Source organism: Narcine bancroftii, chromosome 4, assembly GCF_036971445.1.
Source record: "Narcine bancroftii isolate sNarBan1 chromosome 4, sNarBan1.hap1, whole genome shotgun sequence".
NCBI lineage: Eukaryota > Metazoa > Chordata > Chondrichthyes > Torpediniformes > Narcinidae > Narcine > Narcine bancroftii.
Window position 1 is genome coordinate 55,735,787 of NC_091472.1, and position 18,016 is coordinate 55,753,802.

The window sequence follows — 18,016 nt, forward strand, 5'->3', positions numbered from 1 at the left end:
CAACTCAGCCCTCACCCACATTTCCTCCATTTCCTGCTCATCTGTCCTGGCTCCTTCTGCCCCCTGGTCCTTACCTACCATCCCACTAGCCTCCACATACTCTAAACACATCCCATCCATGCATCCATCCAAACCTTTCTAAAACAATGCAATGAAAGAAGAAAGTCTGCAGATGCTTGATTGTAGTTAATATACAAAAGTGCTGGAGAAACTCAGCAGGTCCCTTAGGTCCCACAGAAGAGGAAAAATATATAACCGATATTTCGGGCCTGAGCCCTTCGTCAGTTGGTACCTTGATGAATATTAGAGGCCCGAAATGTTGGTTATGTATTTTTGATCTCCAATGGATGTTGCAGACCAGCTGAGTTTCTTCAGCACTTTTATATATTAAAACAATGCAATTGTAGTTTCACAAGATAAACACTATAACTAAAGATTATAAAAAGTTGCGTAAACTAGACATGATCCCTTGATTTAATTGTGATATTTAAATGACCTTATTAGTTTCGAAAAAAAAATTGTCCTGTGGGATAGTACTGAATATGGGGCAGGAGAGGTAAATAACCTCAATATGGGACTCTGCGGTGTTCTCGAGACATTACCACGAACAAAGGGTACTGGAAATAAATAACTCTCTTCCAAAAGCATCTTGGGTCAAAAGCCAATTAAAAATTTATAAGACTGATGTTAGTCAAAAAGCAATGAGGTTTACAGAACCAGGAACAACAAGTGGCCATGATCCATAGCTGTATTCCTGCCCCAGTGTTCCCATGTCTGGAGTTCAACACAAATATGGGGAGACTGAATCATTTGTTCATTAAATTTCCTGTCAGACCTTCCTTTCAGCTGAACTCAGTGAAATTGCTCTGCAATTGCTGAACTTGGCCTCCAGTGATTTGGGTTTGAAGAATGATCTTCTGACAGAACTGGAATAAAACATAGATTTAATGTTCAAAGTTAATGACTTTACATCAGACGCTCTTCCAGTTTTGATGTGACTGTTTCTCTTTTTGCAGACATTGTCTGACCTGCTCAATCCCTTAAGGAAATTAACTGTGTGACACAAACCTGTTCCTAAAGTACCAAACTCAGTTCCTGTCTTGTGACCTTAAAATAAATCTATCAAGGATCGAGTTAAAATTATCCTTCTATAATGACTTGTTTCTATGACTGGGAGTTACTAAGTCCTCATATGGATCATGAGGATTAAAGAGAAGTTTGAAAAAACCTAGAGCAGTATTGGTGGACATTGAGGTTATAGGGGTTACAATGACAGTGGCCCTTAGATTCGACATTAAATGTTAGACTGTAGATTTAGTAATGGTGCAGAGCACAAGACGTGTGACACCATCGATGCATTATAAATTTGTCAAATTGGACCTTCACCACTCTCAAAGACTCCCAATCCCAGCAACAGAGTAAATCACTGGGTAAACTATTTCTGATTTCCACACAACCAATCCTAGATTTTGCAAATGTATTATCCTTGCTTCTGTAAAGGATCATACCAACATTGAAAGATTTGTTTTTGGAAAACCTCAACTTAAAAGGCCTAATATGTTTTGGTGCTCTCCTTCCTGATTATTTCTAGGGAAAGAACTACAGTGTAAAAGTTGCAAAATAATCATGGATAAATTTGCCTCACTTTATACAGTTCTCATTGGGGAAGAAGCTATTTAAAAAGGCAGCAGTCTTGAAAAAATTCAACCATAATTGGATCTTAAATATTTCAAATCACCAATGTGGATATTCTTTAATACTTTCTTCAGGGCAATCAACTGTAGAAAATGAAAATATCAGCCTTTTCGGCTTGTTCATCATCACAGCTCATCATCTACTTCAGTAGCCTTCACCCACCTCCTCCAAATATTCCATAGCATTAAAAATATGTATACCTATTTCTGGAGTCGCAACAGAAGCCCACGCAGTCACAGGGAAAATGTGCAAACTCCACATATTCTGGTGCAAGTTCTTTCTTTCTTTGGCTTGGCTTCGCGGACGAAGATTTATGGAGGGGGTAAAAAGTCCACGTCAGCTGCAGGCTCGTTTGTGGCTGACCAGTCCGATGCGGGACAGGCAGACACGATTGCAGCGGTTGCAAGGGAAAATTGGTTGGTTGGGGTTGGGTGTTGGGTTTTTCCTCCTTTGCCTTTTGTCAGTGAGGTGGGCTCTGCGGTCTTCTTCAAAGGAGGCTGCTGCCCGCCAAACTGTGAGGCGCCAAGATGCACGGTTTGAGGCGTTATCAGCCCACTGGCGGTGGTCAATGTGGCAGGCACCAAGAGATTTCTTTAGGCAGTCCTTGTACCTTTTCTTTGGTGCACCTCTGTCACGGTGGCCAGTGGAGAGCTCGCCATATAATACGATCTTGGGAAGGCGATGGTCCTCCATTCTGGAGACGTGACCCATCCAGCGCAGCTGGATCTTCAGCAGCGTGGACTCGATGCTGTCGACCTCTGCCATCTCGAGTACCTCGACGTTAGGGGTGTGAGCGCTCCAATGGATGTTGAGGATGGAGCGGAGACAACGCTGGTGGAAGCGTTCTAGGAGCCGTAGGTGGTGCCGGTAGAGGACCCATGATTCGGAGCCGAACAGGAGTGTGGGTATGACAACGGCAAGTAGAGGAACCAGAAATGATCCTTTGCCTTTGGGAGCAGTTTCCCTCAACTGGCATAAGACTTCATTTAATATAACTCCACCTACTGCCTTCTGTGGAAGTTAATTCCACAAGTTCACCAACTTCTAGGGGAAGACATTTCTCCTAGTCTCAGTTCCAAATGGCAGACCCATCTCCCGAGGCTATGGCCCCAGCACTGGATTCTCCAGACATCAGCAGCAACCTTACCAATATAGTCTGAATAGACCAATATAGTTTGAATATAGTCTGAATAGACCAATATAGTCTGAATATAGTCTGAATAGACCAATATAGTCTGAATATAGTCTGAATAGACCAATATAGTCTGAATATAGTCTGAATAGACCAATATAGTCTGAATATAGTCTGAATAGACCAATATAGTCTGAATATAGTCTGAATAGACCAATATAGTCTGAATATAGTCTGAATAGACCAATATAGTCTGAATATAGTCTGAATAGACCAATATAGTCTGAATATAGTCTGAATAGACCAATATAGTCTGAATATAGTCTGAATAGACCAATATAGTCTGAATATAGTCTGAATAGACCAATATAGTCTGAATATAGTCTGAATAGACCAATATAGTCTGAATATAGTCTGAATAGACCAATATAGTCTGAATCGATTCAAAGATCCATTCCCACCTGGTCACACGGTCTTCTCTTCAAAACATACAGAAACCCAGCCTGGTCTTGCAGTGTCCTTAAAAGGTAGAGATATATTACCAACATTTCGGATGCATACCTTGAGGAAGGGCTCATGTCTGAAACACCAGTAACACAGGTATATCTTTATCTCCTATGGACACTGCAAGACTGGCTAAATTTCTCCAGCATTTCTGTGTTTTGACAACAATCACAGCTTCTGAAGACTTTGATGTTCATTACATTATCTCTCCCTTCCCGTTGTGCAGAGATATGTAATTGTAGTCATGTGCTACTCGAAAGAAGACACACACACATAGTGTAGTCAGATTAAGCTCTGAGTTTTATTAGGGCTCAGGCCCGACTTTTATACTTGCACCGAGGCCCCCCTTGGCTGACGTCACGACATTCATAACAAAAGCAGGTTTCCCGCGCATGGGTACTTTCCTGCATAACAATGCTCTTCTTCCCTGCGCATTGTCCGTCAGTTGGCTGTACAGCAAAGCCAGCACCATTTTGGGGTCTCTGGCCTTTGAGAAGCCCTTGCTGTTCACTCGCCGGTTCACTTGTTGTGGCCAGTGGCCTTTGGTTGCGCTCGTCACCCAGGCCACCACATGAATCCCCACCCCCAGAACCAGCAGTATTGTCCTTGTAATTGTCCTTGGTGCCTGGAGGCAATGTCTCTGCAGTCTTCAGCGGCCTGCCTCTTCAGCATGGTGCTGGTGTCTCGCCCGGGCGCACCGGGTCCAAGTGTGCCAGCTTTAGCCTGTTTGTGGAGAAGACCTTCATCTTGCCTCTGACCTCCAGCTCAAACGTGGCCCCATTGATACAGACGACCCAGAACAGACCCTTATATGGCCTGTGCAGGTTAGCTGTGAAATCCTGGATGTTCGGCACGGGGTACTGATCCACTGTTGTGGCCTCGATGAGCTGGTGGTAGGTGCTGCATGGTCTCCAGCCCCCAGTTGCTTTGGGTACCATGTGCAGGGGAGAAACCCATGAGCTGTCCGACCACCATGTGGATGCCCAACAGCACCCATGGTAGCTTGTCCTTGGAGTCTGGTCATGAGCACAGTTTTGAGGTGCCCATGGAAGCGCTCCACCAACCCATTGGACTGTGGGTGGTAAGCTGTTGTTTGATGCAGTTGGGAACCCCACAGGCTGGCGAGGTCAGACCACAGACTGGAGGTGAACTGGGCCGCTCTGTCGAATGTGATGTGGGATGGTAACCCGAACCGTGCCACTCAGGATGAGATGAGGGCCCTGGCACATGAGGCTGTGGACATGTCTGCCAGCAGGACTGCTTCTGGCGACCTGGTGAAGCGATTGACCATCATGAACAGATAGCGGAAACCCTGGGATACCAGCAGGTTCCTACTAGAGGTTCCTACTATGTCCACGTGGATGTGGTCAAACCTTCATTCTGCGGACTCAAAGTGCTGAGGTGTGGTCTTGGTGTGCTGCTATACCTTGGTTGTTTGGCACCGCATGCATACCTTCGCTCACCTGCTGACCTGTTTCCACAATCCATGCCACATGTATTTGACGGCTACCAACTGGACCGAGGTCCTGATGGATGGGTGAGCCAATCCGTGGATAGAGTTGAAAATCTGTTGTCTCCAAGCTGCCGGGATGATGGGACTGATCTGACCAGTGGCCATGTCGTTCAGGAGGGTGGTGTTACCTGTGCCGACTGGGATGTCCTGGAGCTGAAGTCCCAATATGACAGTCCCATATTGGGGCATCTCCTCATCTTTCTGCTGCACCTCTGGCAGTGCCACGAAGTCCACTCACCTTAATAGAGCGTGGATACTTTGCCTGGACAGTGCATCAGCCACCTCATTGTCCTTGCCGGAGATGTGCCTTATATCTATAGTGTACTCCAAGATGTAAGACAGGTGTCATTGCTGGTGGGCCGACCAGGGGTCAAAGATCTTAGCCAAGACAAAAGTCAGGGGCTTGTAATCTGTGAAAGTTGTGAAGGACCTGCCCTCAAGAAAATACCTGAAGTGGCGGATGGCTAAGTACACCACCTGTAGCTGTCTGTGGAAAGTGCTGTACTTCAATTCTGGAGGCTGCAGATATTTGCTGAAGAAAGCCAGTGGTCACCAACTTCCTCCGATCTGCTGCTCCAGAACTCTGCCGATCACTGTTTCTGAGGCATCCACTGTCAAGGGCATTGGTGTGTCTGACCTGGAATGTGCCAGAAAAGTGGCATCTGCCAGGGCTTCCTTGGGCTTCACAAAGGTTTCCGCTGACTCCTCATCCCAGGTGATGTCCTTTCCCTTGCCTGCCATCCGAGCGAACAAGGGCCGCATGATTTGGGCAGCTGAGGGGATGAACCTGTGATAGAAATTGATCATCCCCACGAACTCCTATAGTCCCTTGGTCATTTTCGGTCTGGGGTACTTCTAGATGGCTCCACTTTACTGGGTAGCAGAGTGGCTCCTTCCATGATTATCCTGTGCCCCAGGAAGTCGATGGCATTTGGTTGGGTTGAATGTCAGGCCAAACTTGCTCGGTCAGGTGTAGAGGTTGCAGAGATGCGCCATATGCTCCTGAGGGTTCTTCCTCACCACCAAGATGTTGTCCAGGTACACGAAGATGCCATCCAGGTCTCGGCCCATTGCGTCCATGAATCACTGGAAGGTCTGTGCAGCGTCCTTTAGCCTGAATAGCATTTGGAGGAATTAAAAGAGTCCAAACGGGTAGATGATCGCGGTCTCGGCAATATCATCAGGGTGTACTGGGATCTGATGATACCCCTTGCACAAGTTCCACCTTGAAGAAGATCATTGCCCTATGCAGGTTAGCTGTAAAGTCCTGGATGTTCGGCATGGGGTAACGATCCAGTATTGTGGCCTCGATGAGCTGGTGGTAGAGGCCGCAAGGTCTCCAGCCCCCAGTTGCTTTGGATACCTTGTGCAGGGGAGAAGCCCATGGGCTGTCTGACCACCGTACGATGCCAAGCTCCTCCAGCTTCCTGAATTCCTCCGCCAGCTGGATATCCTCCAGGGGAAGGCATCTTGCCCTTGCATGGAGTGGCAGGCCCTGGGTCAGGATGTGGTGTTGTACTCCATGTCGGGGCATCACTGTAGTGAAGTGGGGGGTGAACACTGCAGGGAACTCGGCCAGGACCCTGGCGTACGTTGTCCAACCTCTATACAGAGTCCAGGTGGAGTGCTGGGAGCCTGGGATCTTTGAGGAGGAAGATTAGAAAAGTCTTGGTATGGACCAATCTCCTTCCCTTGAGGTCCATTAGCTGTGGGAATGCAGGAAGTCTGCCCCCTAGGAGTGGCTGTCCCACTGCAGCCAGGGTGAACACCCACGAGAAGAGGCTGCCTCCCAAATGCAGTTGAGCCTTGCAGGTACCTTAGGTCCGGATCATGCTGTTGTTGGCAGCCCTCAGCGTGGGGCCCGACTGCCTGTTCCTGGTATCCTGTCCTGACGGGAGCAGGACACTGACCTCTGCTCCTGTGTCCACGAGGAAACGCCGTCTGGACTGGCGGTCCCAAAGGTACAGGATGCGGTCTTGGTGGCCAGTTGTTGTGGCCATTAGCAATGCCTGGCCCCAGTGTTTCCCTGAAATGTGCACGGTGGCTCTGGCACCCCATCTCTGGTGGTAGAATCACAACTGGTTGTTGGGATTGCCTCCTCTGTGGGGCTGCTTTTCTCTCGGCGACTCAACATGGGTCTGGCTGCGGGATTTGGTGACAAGCCCCAGGGATGCTGAGTACTCTATCTTCTGTTTCCACAGAACGTCCACTCGTGCTGTGACTTTCCAGGGGTCACTGAAATCCATGTCAACTAGAAGCAGTTGGATATCCTTGGGCAGTTGCTCCGGGGATCCCTACCCAAACATGATGCAGGGCTTGTGTTTCTCCTGGAGGCCAAGCATCTCATTCATGAGGGCTGATGAGGGCCTGTCCCCTAGCCCATCCAGGTGGAGCACATGTGTCCCTCTCTCATGCTGTGAGAGCCTGAAGGTCTTGATCAGCAAGTCCTTGAAGGCAGTGTATGTGCCTTCTGATGGGGGCTCTTGGATGAAGTTGGCCACCCAGCCTGCTGTGTCCTGGTCCAGGGCGCTCACCACGTGGTAGAACCGGGTGGATCACAGCAATCTGCCGGATCTGGAACTGTGCCTGAGCCTGGTCAAAGCACAGACGTGGTTGATTTGTCCAGAATGTCGGCAGCTTGAGAGTGACCGTGTTGACTGCTGCTTGTTCACTCATCGCTGGGTTTAGATGCTATCTTTGGGGTCACTGATTGTAGCCGTGCACTACTTGAAAGAAGACACACACACATGCAGTGTAGTCAGGTTAAGCTCTGAATTTTATTGGGGCTCAGGCCCGACTTTTATACTTGCACTCTTCCCGCTGTTGCCCGCTTGGTTGATGTCACAACATGCAAAACAAAAGTGAGTGTCCCATGCACAGGTACTTTCCTGCATAACAATGCCCTTCTTCCCCGCACGCTGTCCCTGTCTGTTGGCTGCGCAACAAGGTACCTTTTAGGGTATTTTAGGGTCATTTTAGGGTCGCTGGCCTTTAAGCTGCCACTGCCGTTCACCTGACAGTTTGCTTGTTGGGGCCAGTGCCGCTGTGCGGGCTTCTGGCCTTTGGTTGCGTTCGTGCCTGGAACGCCAGCTCGATTGCCACTGTGGTGGGCCGCCACATAGTCTTAATTCACCAAGTATAATCCAATATTGCCATTTATGTCTTAAAGTCATGTTTCTAATAATATTTTCATTAATAACAGAATCGCTAAGGTTGGTAATTAAAAGACTCACAATCAATGTGAATTCCAGTAGGACAAACTGGAGTTGTTTAAAAATAATTCCATAACCAGAGTGATACAGGCAGGAACCAACCAATCTTTCACAAATAGAAGGAAAGAAAATGCTTAATTCGTCTTCATTATTTAGGCCTAAATTTCCTTCTCTTTCAAATTAAATTTTAAAATGTAGACCTTACAGTATGGTAACAGGCCATTTCAGCCCTCGAGTCCATGCCACCCAATTTACCAACATTCCCAGTATGTTTGGAATGGTGGGAGGAAATTGGAGCCGCTGGGGAAAACCCACACAGACACGGGGAGAATGTACAAACTCCTTACAGACAGCATGGGATTTGAACCCTGATCCAGATTGCTGGTGCAGTAAAGGTGTTGCGCTAACTGCTACGCTAACAGTGTCGCCCAAATGTTAATGTTATGACTTTAAATTCTGAGGACATTGGGAGTATATAATCAGCATTTCCATCAGAGACCACTGGCTCTCATGGGCTTTGCTTCCATTCAGACCAATGAATACCCAAAAGACTCCAGTGCTCACAAGAGTGTGCATTAAATTAATGTAAATTTTTAAAATTCACTCTGTGATGTGCAAAGATTGTTAAAACAAATTACAATCAGAAGGAGAACCAAACGAAAGAACAATACAAGGTTATTGACCTTCATTTACAAAATGCAGTGTTTAAAAAAAACTTTAAACCAATATTGGCAAATTATGTTTGAACAATGATATTTCAATGTTTTTTTACAGAGGTTCTTACTATGTACCTACCTGCCTCTGTGCAGAAAGACATTGGTAGATTAGATTTAAATCGCAGATTTATTGTCAGAGTGCATAACCTACATCACATATAACCCTGAGATTCTTTTTCTTGCAGGCGAGGCAGAATTACCACTATTAGTATTGCAAAAGAAATCTGTACACAGCATATACATTTAAACAAAGAACTATAAACAGATAACAAATGTAAACAAATTGACTATGCAATACAGAGAGAATTTAAAAAATCAATAAAATGCCCAAGTAAGAGTCCTTAAATGAGTCCCTGATTGAGTTTGTTGTTGAGGAGTCTGATGAAGGAGCGGTAGCAGCTGTTCCTGAAGCTGGTGGTGCGAGTCTTGTGGCATCTATACCTCTTTCCTGATGATCATAGTATTTGTTACCTCTGCAACCTTCAGTGAATGATATAAAATGAAATAATGAATAAGATTGCCATATGGCTTTTAGTTGGATGATTTTATTAGCCAAGCTTCCTAAATCTTTATTAGGTCTCCAAAAGCTTATGTAAATTATATCAATTCCATGCTTGGCAATAAAATGCCATCTTCCAACAATAGTAGTTAAATATGACAGCATATACACTGTAATTACAATCCTTTTTATCAGATCAAGTCTTACCTCAGCTAAGAAAATACTTAATTAAATTCATTTGTTAAGCAATGTACGAAAATATGAATACATATTCTAAACATTATTTCCTCTTTTGTTTTTTAATGCTCAGTTATAAAGATAAGTTCTTCAAGGGCTATATTAGTCTTTCAGCCTTTGTAGCTGGTAATTGACCCATTTTAAATGAGAATAATCTATGGATCTAAGTGAAGGCATGAGTAAAAATGGCATATTCCTGACATCCTGTGGACAGGAATTCTCCTTCAGTCTCCTAGCAACAGGGCATCCTGGCGTGGGTTTCTTTCTGAGTTAACATCAATTTTCATGGTTTATTGCATATAATGAGCATTTAGCCCACAAAATGAGTCAGTAGAGTTATATAAATTCATTAAAGAAGGATACATTCCAAGAATCACAGCTTCAAGGCATTTAATTGGCAATGATTCCCGAGTCATATCTCTGGCTGTGTCCATCAACCTGAGGAGAGGAAAAAGAAAATAAATACATTGTACTGGTAATATCAGGAAAATGCAAGCAAAATCTTTCAGCATGTAGTTGTAGAGCTCGTCGAAAGAACCAAAGACTTGTTGATCCAAACCAAGGCTTTTATTAGCAAAAGACCGGAGCTCTTCACAGGTGGCCGACCAGTCCGGAATGATCCGACCTGGCTAGGGACACAACCCTTTAAGGCCCAAACAATAGGTGTGGCTTAGCTCTCAGCCAATCGCTGTAAGCACAGTCTAGATACAGTAACTATATACACTATGTACATTGGTGATAGATCTGTACTATCACATTCACCCCTTCTTGGAGAATTGACCCTGGAAAAAAAAACAAAAACGAGGGAGAGAATGAAAAGGAAGGGGTAGGTCAAGGACTGTAGCGGTCAGGGGGTCTGACCATCCGGCGTGACCGCCGTGGTGCCGGGATTGGGGTCGCTGGAGTGGTGTCGCCAGCGGGCTCATCGGGTGCGACTGCTCCGTCGCTCAATTCCCCAGTCGTTTTGTCGGCAGGGTGGCCCGAGTCATTGGGGTGCTGTTGGTCCTTCTGTTGCGGCACGGGGCCTGGAGCATAAGGAGTTGGGGGGTTTGCTGGGTCTACCGCGTCCTGAGCTAGGTCCCGCACCGAAACAGTGTCCTCCCGCCCGTCTGGGAACTCCACGTATGCGTAATGTGGGTTCGCGTGGAGTAGAGTCACTCGGTCGACCAAGGGGTCGTTCTTTGAGTGCCGGACGTGGCGTCGCAAAAGGACAGGGCCAGGGACGGTGAGCCATGCCGGTACAGTGGTTCCCGATTCGGATTTCCTCGGGAAAAGGAACATCCTTTCGTGGGGGGTGGCATTTGTTGCAGAACATAGGAGGGAGCGGATGGAGTGTAAGGCACTAGTGAGAACCTCCTGCCAGTGAGAGGTGGGGAGACCTTTAGACCGGAGAGCCAGTGTAACCGCTCTCCATATGGTGGCATTCTCCCTCTCGACCTGGCCATTACCGCGTGGGTTATAGCTCGTGGTCCTGCTTGAAGCAATACCACACTCCAGAAGGTACTGTTGCAGCTCTGCACTCATGAATGAGGACCCCCTATCACTGTGGATGGAATTGGGGTACCCGAAGATGGTGAAAATACTGTGAAGGGCCTGTATCACTGAGGTGGCAGTGGTGTCTGGGCAGGCCACAGCGAATGGGAAGCGGGAGTATTCGTCGATGGCCGTAAGGATGTAGGTATTACGGTTGGTCGACGGTAGGGGTCCCTTAAAGTCTACGCTAAGACGCTCGAAGGGGCGGGTGGCTTTGATGACGTGGGAGTTATCCGGACGGAAGAAGTGGGGCTTGCATTCGGCGCACACCGAACAGGCTCGGGTCATGGAGCGGATCTCCTCAACTGTGTAGGGTAAGTTGCGCGCCTTGACAAAGTGAGCAAACCTAGTGACCCCTGGATGACAGAGCGCCTCATGGAGTTTCCGTAGTCTGTCCATCTGTATGCTGGCGCACGTCCCCCTGGAGAGCGCGTCAGGCGGGTCGTTGAGCTTCACACGAGGCACTGTGTTTGCTGGCGGCCATTTTAGACCTACAGACTGCAGCAAAGTGGCCGTTTTTAAGGCACTTCTGGCACCTGGCTTTTCTTGCTGGGCACTGGGACCTGCTGTGCTTGTCCCTCCCGCAGAAATAACATTTTGGGTTCGCAGGGGGCAGGGTAGCAGCAGCTGACAGGCCGTCAGTAACTCGGGGGGTGGTAGGGTAGAAGGGCACTCTACTCACATCAGAACGAGGGGTCCAGTCCCTAGAGAGCTCGGTGGACTTTAAGGCTGCATCCTCCATTGTGATTGCAATCCGGGCCACGTCCTCTAGTTTTTCTACCCCTTGTTCGAGCAAACGCAGCCTCACTTCGTTCGATCGGAGCCCGGCCACATAGGCATCCCGGACGAGGTCGCTAGTGATCTCGGCAGCAGTTTTGTCCACACAGTTACAGTCCTTGCCCAATGCCTTTAATACTTGTAAATATGCCCTGCTGGACTCGCCGGGCTGTTGCTTCCTCGACGCAAGCATGAGCCGGGCATGAACTTTGTTCACCGGTTGATCATACAGTCCTTTCAGTACCTTTATGGCTGCGGTGTAAGTGGTCTCATCCTGGATGTTCTCGTAGACTCTCAAGGACACCATAGACAGCAATGCTGTTAGACGCTGGTTATCCTCCTCTACCTGAATGAATCTCAGGAAGTTTTCATTCAGCAGCCAGAAGTTAAAGGCTTTGAAGGCTGTAGCTGACTGTGGGTCGATATCAAGTTTTTCTGGCCGAGTTAAACGCTCCATCACTTTCAAAAAAATTCTTTTTGCTAATAAAATTGTAGAGCTCGTTGAAAGAACCAAAGACTTGTTGATCCAAACCAAGGCTTTTATTAGCAAAAGACCGGAGCTCTTCACAGGTGGCCGACCAGTCCGGAATGATCCGACCTGGCTAGGGACACAACCCTTTAAGGCCCAAACAATAGGTGTGGCTTAGCTCTCAGCCAATCGCTGTAAGCACAGTCTAGATACAGTAACTATATACACTATGTACATTGGTGATAGATCTGTACTATCACAGTAGTAGAGAAAACTGAGTATGAATCTGGAGCTTTTCTGCTTTGTCGGAAGGAGAGTAAAACCAGCTGCCTGCAAAAATTTCAAGTTCAAATGACAAAAGGTTTACAATTCTATTAAAAAGGAAAATGATTATGGAAAGCAACCACTACAATATCTGCACTGTTTCAATGAAACAGAAAGAAGGACTTGCCTTTAGACTAGAACTTTCTCATCAGCAGAATGTTCTACCTGCATTAAAACCAGTTAATTATTTTTTAAATGTTGCCATTCATTCAACATAGCCGTTAATTTACACAAAGCAAAATCTCTCTAACTGGTCTTGGGGAAAAATGCCTTTTGAAGTGATTTTGTTGAACTGTGCGGGGCCCTCTTTCATCGACTCTTTTTATCTAAATTTAGAATCGGTTATTAACCATTCTGGCATCTTTAAGGAGATGAAGCTTCTAAAATGTTACAGCTCTGGGGCGAGGTAACATGGGGGAAAAATGTCGATCACTGTAGGTTTTATCTTTTGTTCTGACAAAAAACATGTTCTTTTTTGAAGCCAGCCAAGGTAAATTTGCCTTTGCTAAAATCTCATCCCAGTTTAAGGCAATAAAATCTTTGCCAGAACTATCAGATTTCTCTAGCCTCGCTGAATGCAAAGGTTTTTTATCAAACGTTCTGTCTGAGAAATTATAGCCCAAAACTAAATGCTGCAGAATGTTGTTAAGTTTAAAGTTTCAATGATGAAGATTTGTATTTACATCTAACGTGAATAACAATCAGATCTTACCCACATGCCATACAAAAGATCTTACTGTATTGTGGTGCCCTGTTAGCCAGAATGAGACACACACAAAGGTAAAGACTGTGTAAAGGCTTTAATCCACAAAGACTTCCACAGAGCCAGGCTGGCTGTGGCTGCAGCAACTCAGTTTGAGGCCTCGGGAGGCCGGCGCAGGCCTATATCCTGGAGGGTGATTGGCACCCGACCGGGTGGGGCTTGATCCATTCAGGCCGACTGATTGACAGCCGACCAGGTGTTGTCCTGTCCCCTTACACTCCTGCAGGTACAGAGGTTCCCCCCTGCAGTAGGCCGGTGGTGTACCACCACATGTATAACCTACAAAATTATTCTCCATTTTAATGATCTAACAACTATGCAGACCGTGTTTATACAAAATGCTGAATTGAGTTGTCTCTGGTCTCTTAGATGGTAACAAAAATCACAGGACATTATATTTGAAGCCAGGTGGTATCCTAGCTTTTCTCCCCTGTTTGTGGAAGTTTGCAGAGTTAAAATGGACAGCCTGGACAACAGTGGAGCACATCAGGAGGAGAGCACCTTGGGACATGCTGAAAAGGATGCAAAAGAACCATCCAGGTTCAAATTGCGTTTCTTCAAGCCAGTCCTTAGAATTAGACATTGAAAACAACTATCCTATAACAAACCTATCCTGCTATCAATTAATTCAAAGAATTGATTTCATATTTTAGTACACATTCTCTTTGGCTGTATGAAGTGGTTAATGAACCCTCTTCAAAATGAATTTAAAAGGACATTTGTAAAATACAGCAAAGACTATTCATAAGACCAATACAGAACTATTTATTTTTTACACTCAAGCCTTACAGAATTTCAGATAGTCATCAAACTGCAGTAATCATTATCTTCACAACATTTTAAATTTTTCTGGCAAATGTGTAAATCATTGTTTATAATGACTGCCTCTGCAGTCCCTCAGGGGCCATTTGCCGCCCCACCCTGTGTTTACCGCGTCCACTGTAAAATGGCAGGTGATTCTGGATGGGGCTCATCAGCCAAGTTGGAGGCCTGACTCGCAGTCGCAGCCGCAATCTCTCTTTATTATCGGCCACTGCTTGTGCCTGGAGGCTGTGGATCAGAGCATAGGGGTGGTGTGTAAAAATGGAGGAGAGGATGTGGGGAGCTGGCCTGCCCTGCCACCGTAGTGATTGTATCAGAATCTGGTGGCCAACTACTTCCAGAGCAGACAACCAAGCCAGGATTTTCCTCCTCTACCCATTATTCTATTTAAAAAAGGGTGGGGGCTTGGCGCAGGGGGATAACATCAGGGGCACCTTACTAAAACTCAGCCCAGGGCTTGGGTGGTAGTTAATCCACCATTGTATCATCCTGGTCATATGCTCTTCTCACTGCCTCTAAGGGCAGAATGTACAAAAGCCTGAAGTCCAGCGCCTCTAGATTCAAGAACAGTTTCTTTCCAACAGCTAAAAGGCTCTTGAATAGGGTATTGAGATGTCCAGATTTAGGGCAGACAGTCTGGCCTTTGAGGACTCTGTCCTTCTGTGGTGCGCTGAGGTAGAAGCAAGCAAGCACAAACTCAAAAGACAGTTCAACAGGCTTTATTCCAGTGAAAGTCCGAACACCAATTCAAGCTTTAGTGGCTCCCCATTGTGACTGGTTCAGGAGGAACTGGCTCAGGTTTATATACAGGTCGGCTGATTGACAGCCAGTCATGAGGAGTCAGCCCCTTAGGTGGTCTTCCTGCACGTACAGAGATCACCCCATGCAATAGGCTGGTGGTCATATCACTACATTCACCCCTTCTTAAAATTGTCGGGGGGGGGGGGGGTTGTGTAAAACAGTGGCGGGTGGTATTTACAAATTTAGGCAGTCCGACGACCTCTGAAGTCTCTGGGACTGTAGCAGGTTTGGCTCCTGGTCAAAGGTTGGCGAAGGCATGGTTGCCTTAGGGTTGGCTGGGTCCAGCATAGCCATGGCGAGCATTGGTGTGGGCAGAGCAGTGTCTATCTGTATGTCTGTCCATGGTGGGGGTGGCCGGGTGGATGTGGTCCGCTAGGAGTGGGCTCTCTGGAGGGGCAGAGGGAGGAGTTTGGCCCCCCAGATCCTGGGTGAGACAAGGGGGTTGGGCCGGGTAGTCGTGATGCTGGGGTGGGGGGGGGGGGCCCTGCTGGTGCCAGATCCCTGGTTGAGACGGTGTCCTCATGACCACTGGTGTACCTGACGTAGGTATAGTTTTGGTTGGTGTGGAGGAGGAACACCTGCTCAACCAGCGGGTCAGACTTGTGGGCCCGCACATGTTTGTGTAGGAGCACTGGTCCCAGAGATGTGAGCCAAGTGGGGAGGGAGACCCCAGTTTCCAATTTCCTGGGGAACGAGAAAAGGTGCTTGTGAGGGGTCTGATGGCATGGAGTGCCTTGGGGAGGGCCTCTTGCCAGTAGTCAACAGACCAGTCTTTGGATTTCAGGGCCAGGAGGACTGCGTTCCAGATCACCCCATTTTCACGCTCCACCTGCCTGTTGCCCCTCAAGATGTAGCTAGTTGTGTGACTAGTTGCTATGCCTCACGCTACCAGGTACTGGTGCAGCTCCTCACTCATGAAGCTGGAACCCCGATCACTGTTGATGAATGCCAGGTATCCAAACGTGGTGAAGATCTGCATCAGTGCCCTGATAACAGTGACTGTGGAAGTGTCAGGGCAAGGGATGGCGAAGGGAAAATGGGAGTATTTGTCTACGACTGCGAGGAAGTAGATGTTCTTGTTTGTGGAAGACAGGGGGCTCTTGAAGTCGATGCTAAGCCATTTGAAGGGCCGAGTGGCCTTAATGACATGGGCTTGTGGTGAGTGAAAGAAGCACTGTTTGCACTCCACACAGACCCTGCATGACTCGGTCATGGTCCGGACTTCTTGGACAGTGTAGGGGAGGTTCCGGGACTTGATGAAATGGTACAGGCACGTGACGCCCAGGTGACAAAGGGTGTCGTGCAGCGCCTGCAGTTGATCAGACTGCACAGTGGTGCAGGTCTGGAACAGGGTGTCAGGGGAATCATTGAATTTCCCCAGTTTGTACCGTACGTCGCTAGCTCAACTCTCCAGCTCAAGATCTTATCGTTCTTGATCTTGTCCTTATGGGTGGTGCTGAACATGAAAGCCACTGCACCTTGGCCAGTGAGGAAAGTGAACCTCCTGCCTGCCAGGGAATGGTGCCAGTGGTGGACCGCTTCCACAATTGCCTGGGCTTCTTTTTCAATGGCGGAGTGCCCGAGCTTGGAACTGTGGAGGGTCCTGGAGAAGAAGGCCACAGGTCAGTCCCCTTGGTTGAGGTTGGCATCGCACTCCACCTGGAATGGGGTGTTCTCATCCACGGCATGCATCAAGGTATCGGCAATATCCTACCTGATGTGAGTGAAAGCTGTTTGTGCCTCGGGGTGGGGGGGAAGAGGGGAAAGGTGGTGGCTTGGGCCAGTGGACAGACCTTGTCTAAAAAATGGGGGACCCCCTGGGAGTAATAGGAGAAAAGCCCAAAGCACCTACGGAGGGCCATGAGCATGTGGGGGAGGAGCAGTTCCATTAGTGGATACATGTGTTCTGGGTCAGAACCAATGACATCATGTTCCATGATGTACCCTAGGATGACAAGGCGGGTGGTGCTGAACATGCACCTCTCTTGGTTGTAAGTGAGGTTCAGCTCCTTAGCCATCCGGAGAAATCTCTCCAGGTTGTCATCATGGTCCTGCTGGTCATGGCCACAGATGGTGACATTGTCCAAGTATGGGAAGGTCGCTGTTAGGTCATGCCGATCTACCATGCGGTCCATCTCCCGCTGAAAGTTAGAGACCCGTTAGTGACCCCAAACGAGACCTGGTGGAATTGGTAGAGGCGCCCATTTGCTCAAAGGCAGTATATGGTTCATCTCGGGCATGGATAGGGAGCTGGTGGTAGGCTGACATTAGGCCAATTGTTGAGAAGCCCTTATAGTGGGCTACCTCATTAACCATGTCAGCTATTCAGGGTAGGGGGCAGGTGTCTCGTTGGGTGGACAGGTTTATGGACTGGCTATAATCAATTACCATTTTCGTTTTGCTACACCCTTTTACCACTAGTTCTTGGGCTCTCCAGGGACTGATGCTGGGCTCTATGATACATTCTGCCGGAAACAACCACCCTTCTTCCTTAAAAAAGCCACTACCTGTTTGCTGCGCAATAGCACTTGCTTTTGGCAGCTATGGGCTTGCAGTCTGACGTAAGGTAGTTGAAGAGGGTGGGAGGGGTTACCCGTAGCATGGAGAGGCTGCAGGTGGATTGGGGGCAGTAGCTGGACTGTGTGCTGTGGAGTGTGAGCAGGGGGAGGGGGCCGCCAAAGACGAGGATGAGGCTTTGGAGATGGCACTGGAAGTCCAGCCCTAAGAGGACTGGGGCACAGAACTGGAGAATGACCAGGAGCCTGAACCCTCGGTATGATCCCCCTGCCACTGTCAATTCCACTGAGCAGTGCCCGAGGGCTGGGCAGTGAAGGCGATGGAAAAGTTTGTGGGATAGATTTTGAGCTTTAGTGAGGCCATGTTCAGGTACACAAAGCTCTCAGTACTACCTCTATCGAACAGGCATTTTGTTACCTTCTCAATGACAGCGATGTCCATCATTGAGCACCCAAGCCCTTGGGGAATGTCCCTTTTTAAGGTGGTGGACGTTAGGACCATC

At 47.7% G+C, this 18,016-nt stretch overlaps 1 protein-coding gene across 1 annotated transcript in view; it reads right to left on the reverse strand.

Annotated features, from left to right (window-relative positions):
- vash2 (vasohibin 2) overlaps positions 1–18,016 on the reverse strand; it is an 80,562-nt gene that overhangs the window by 30,913 nt on the left and 31,633 nt on the right. The window contains exon 4 of the mRNA XM_069931324.1: positions 9,872–9,946. Within this exon, the coding sequence (XP_069787425.1) occupies positions 9,872–9,946 (75 nt within the window). The remainder of the gene's footprint in view (positions 1–9,871; positions 9,947–18,016) is intronic.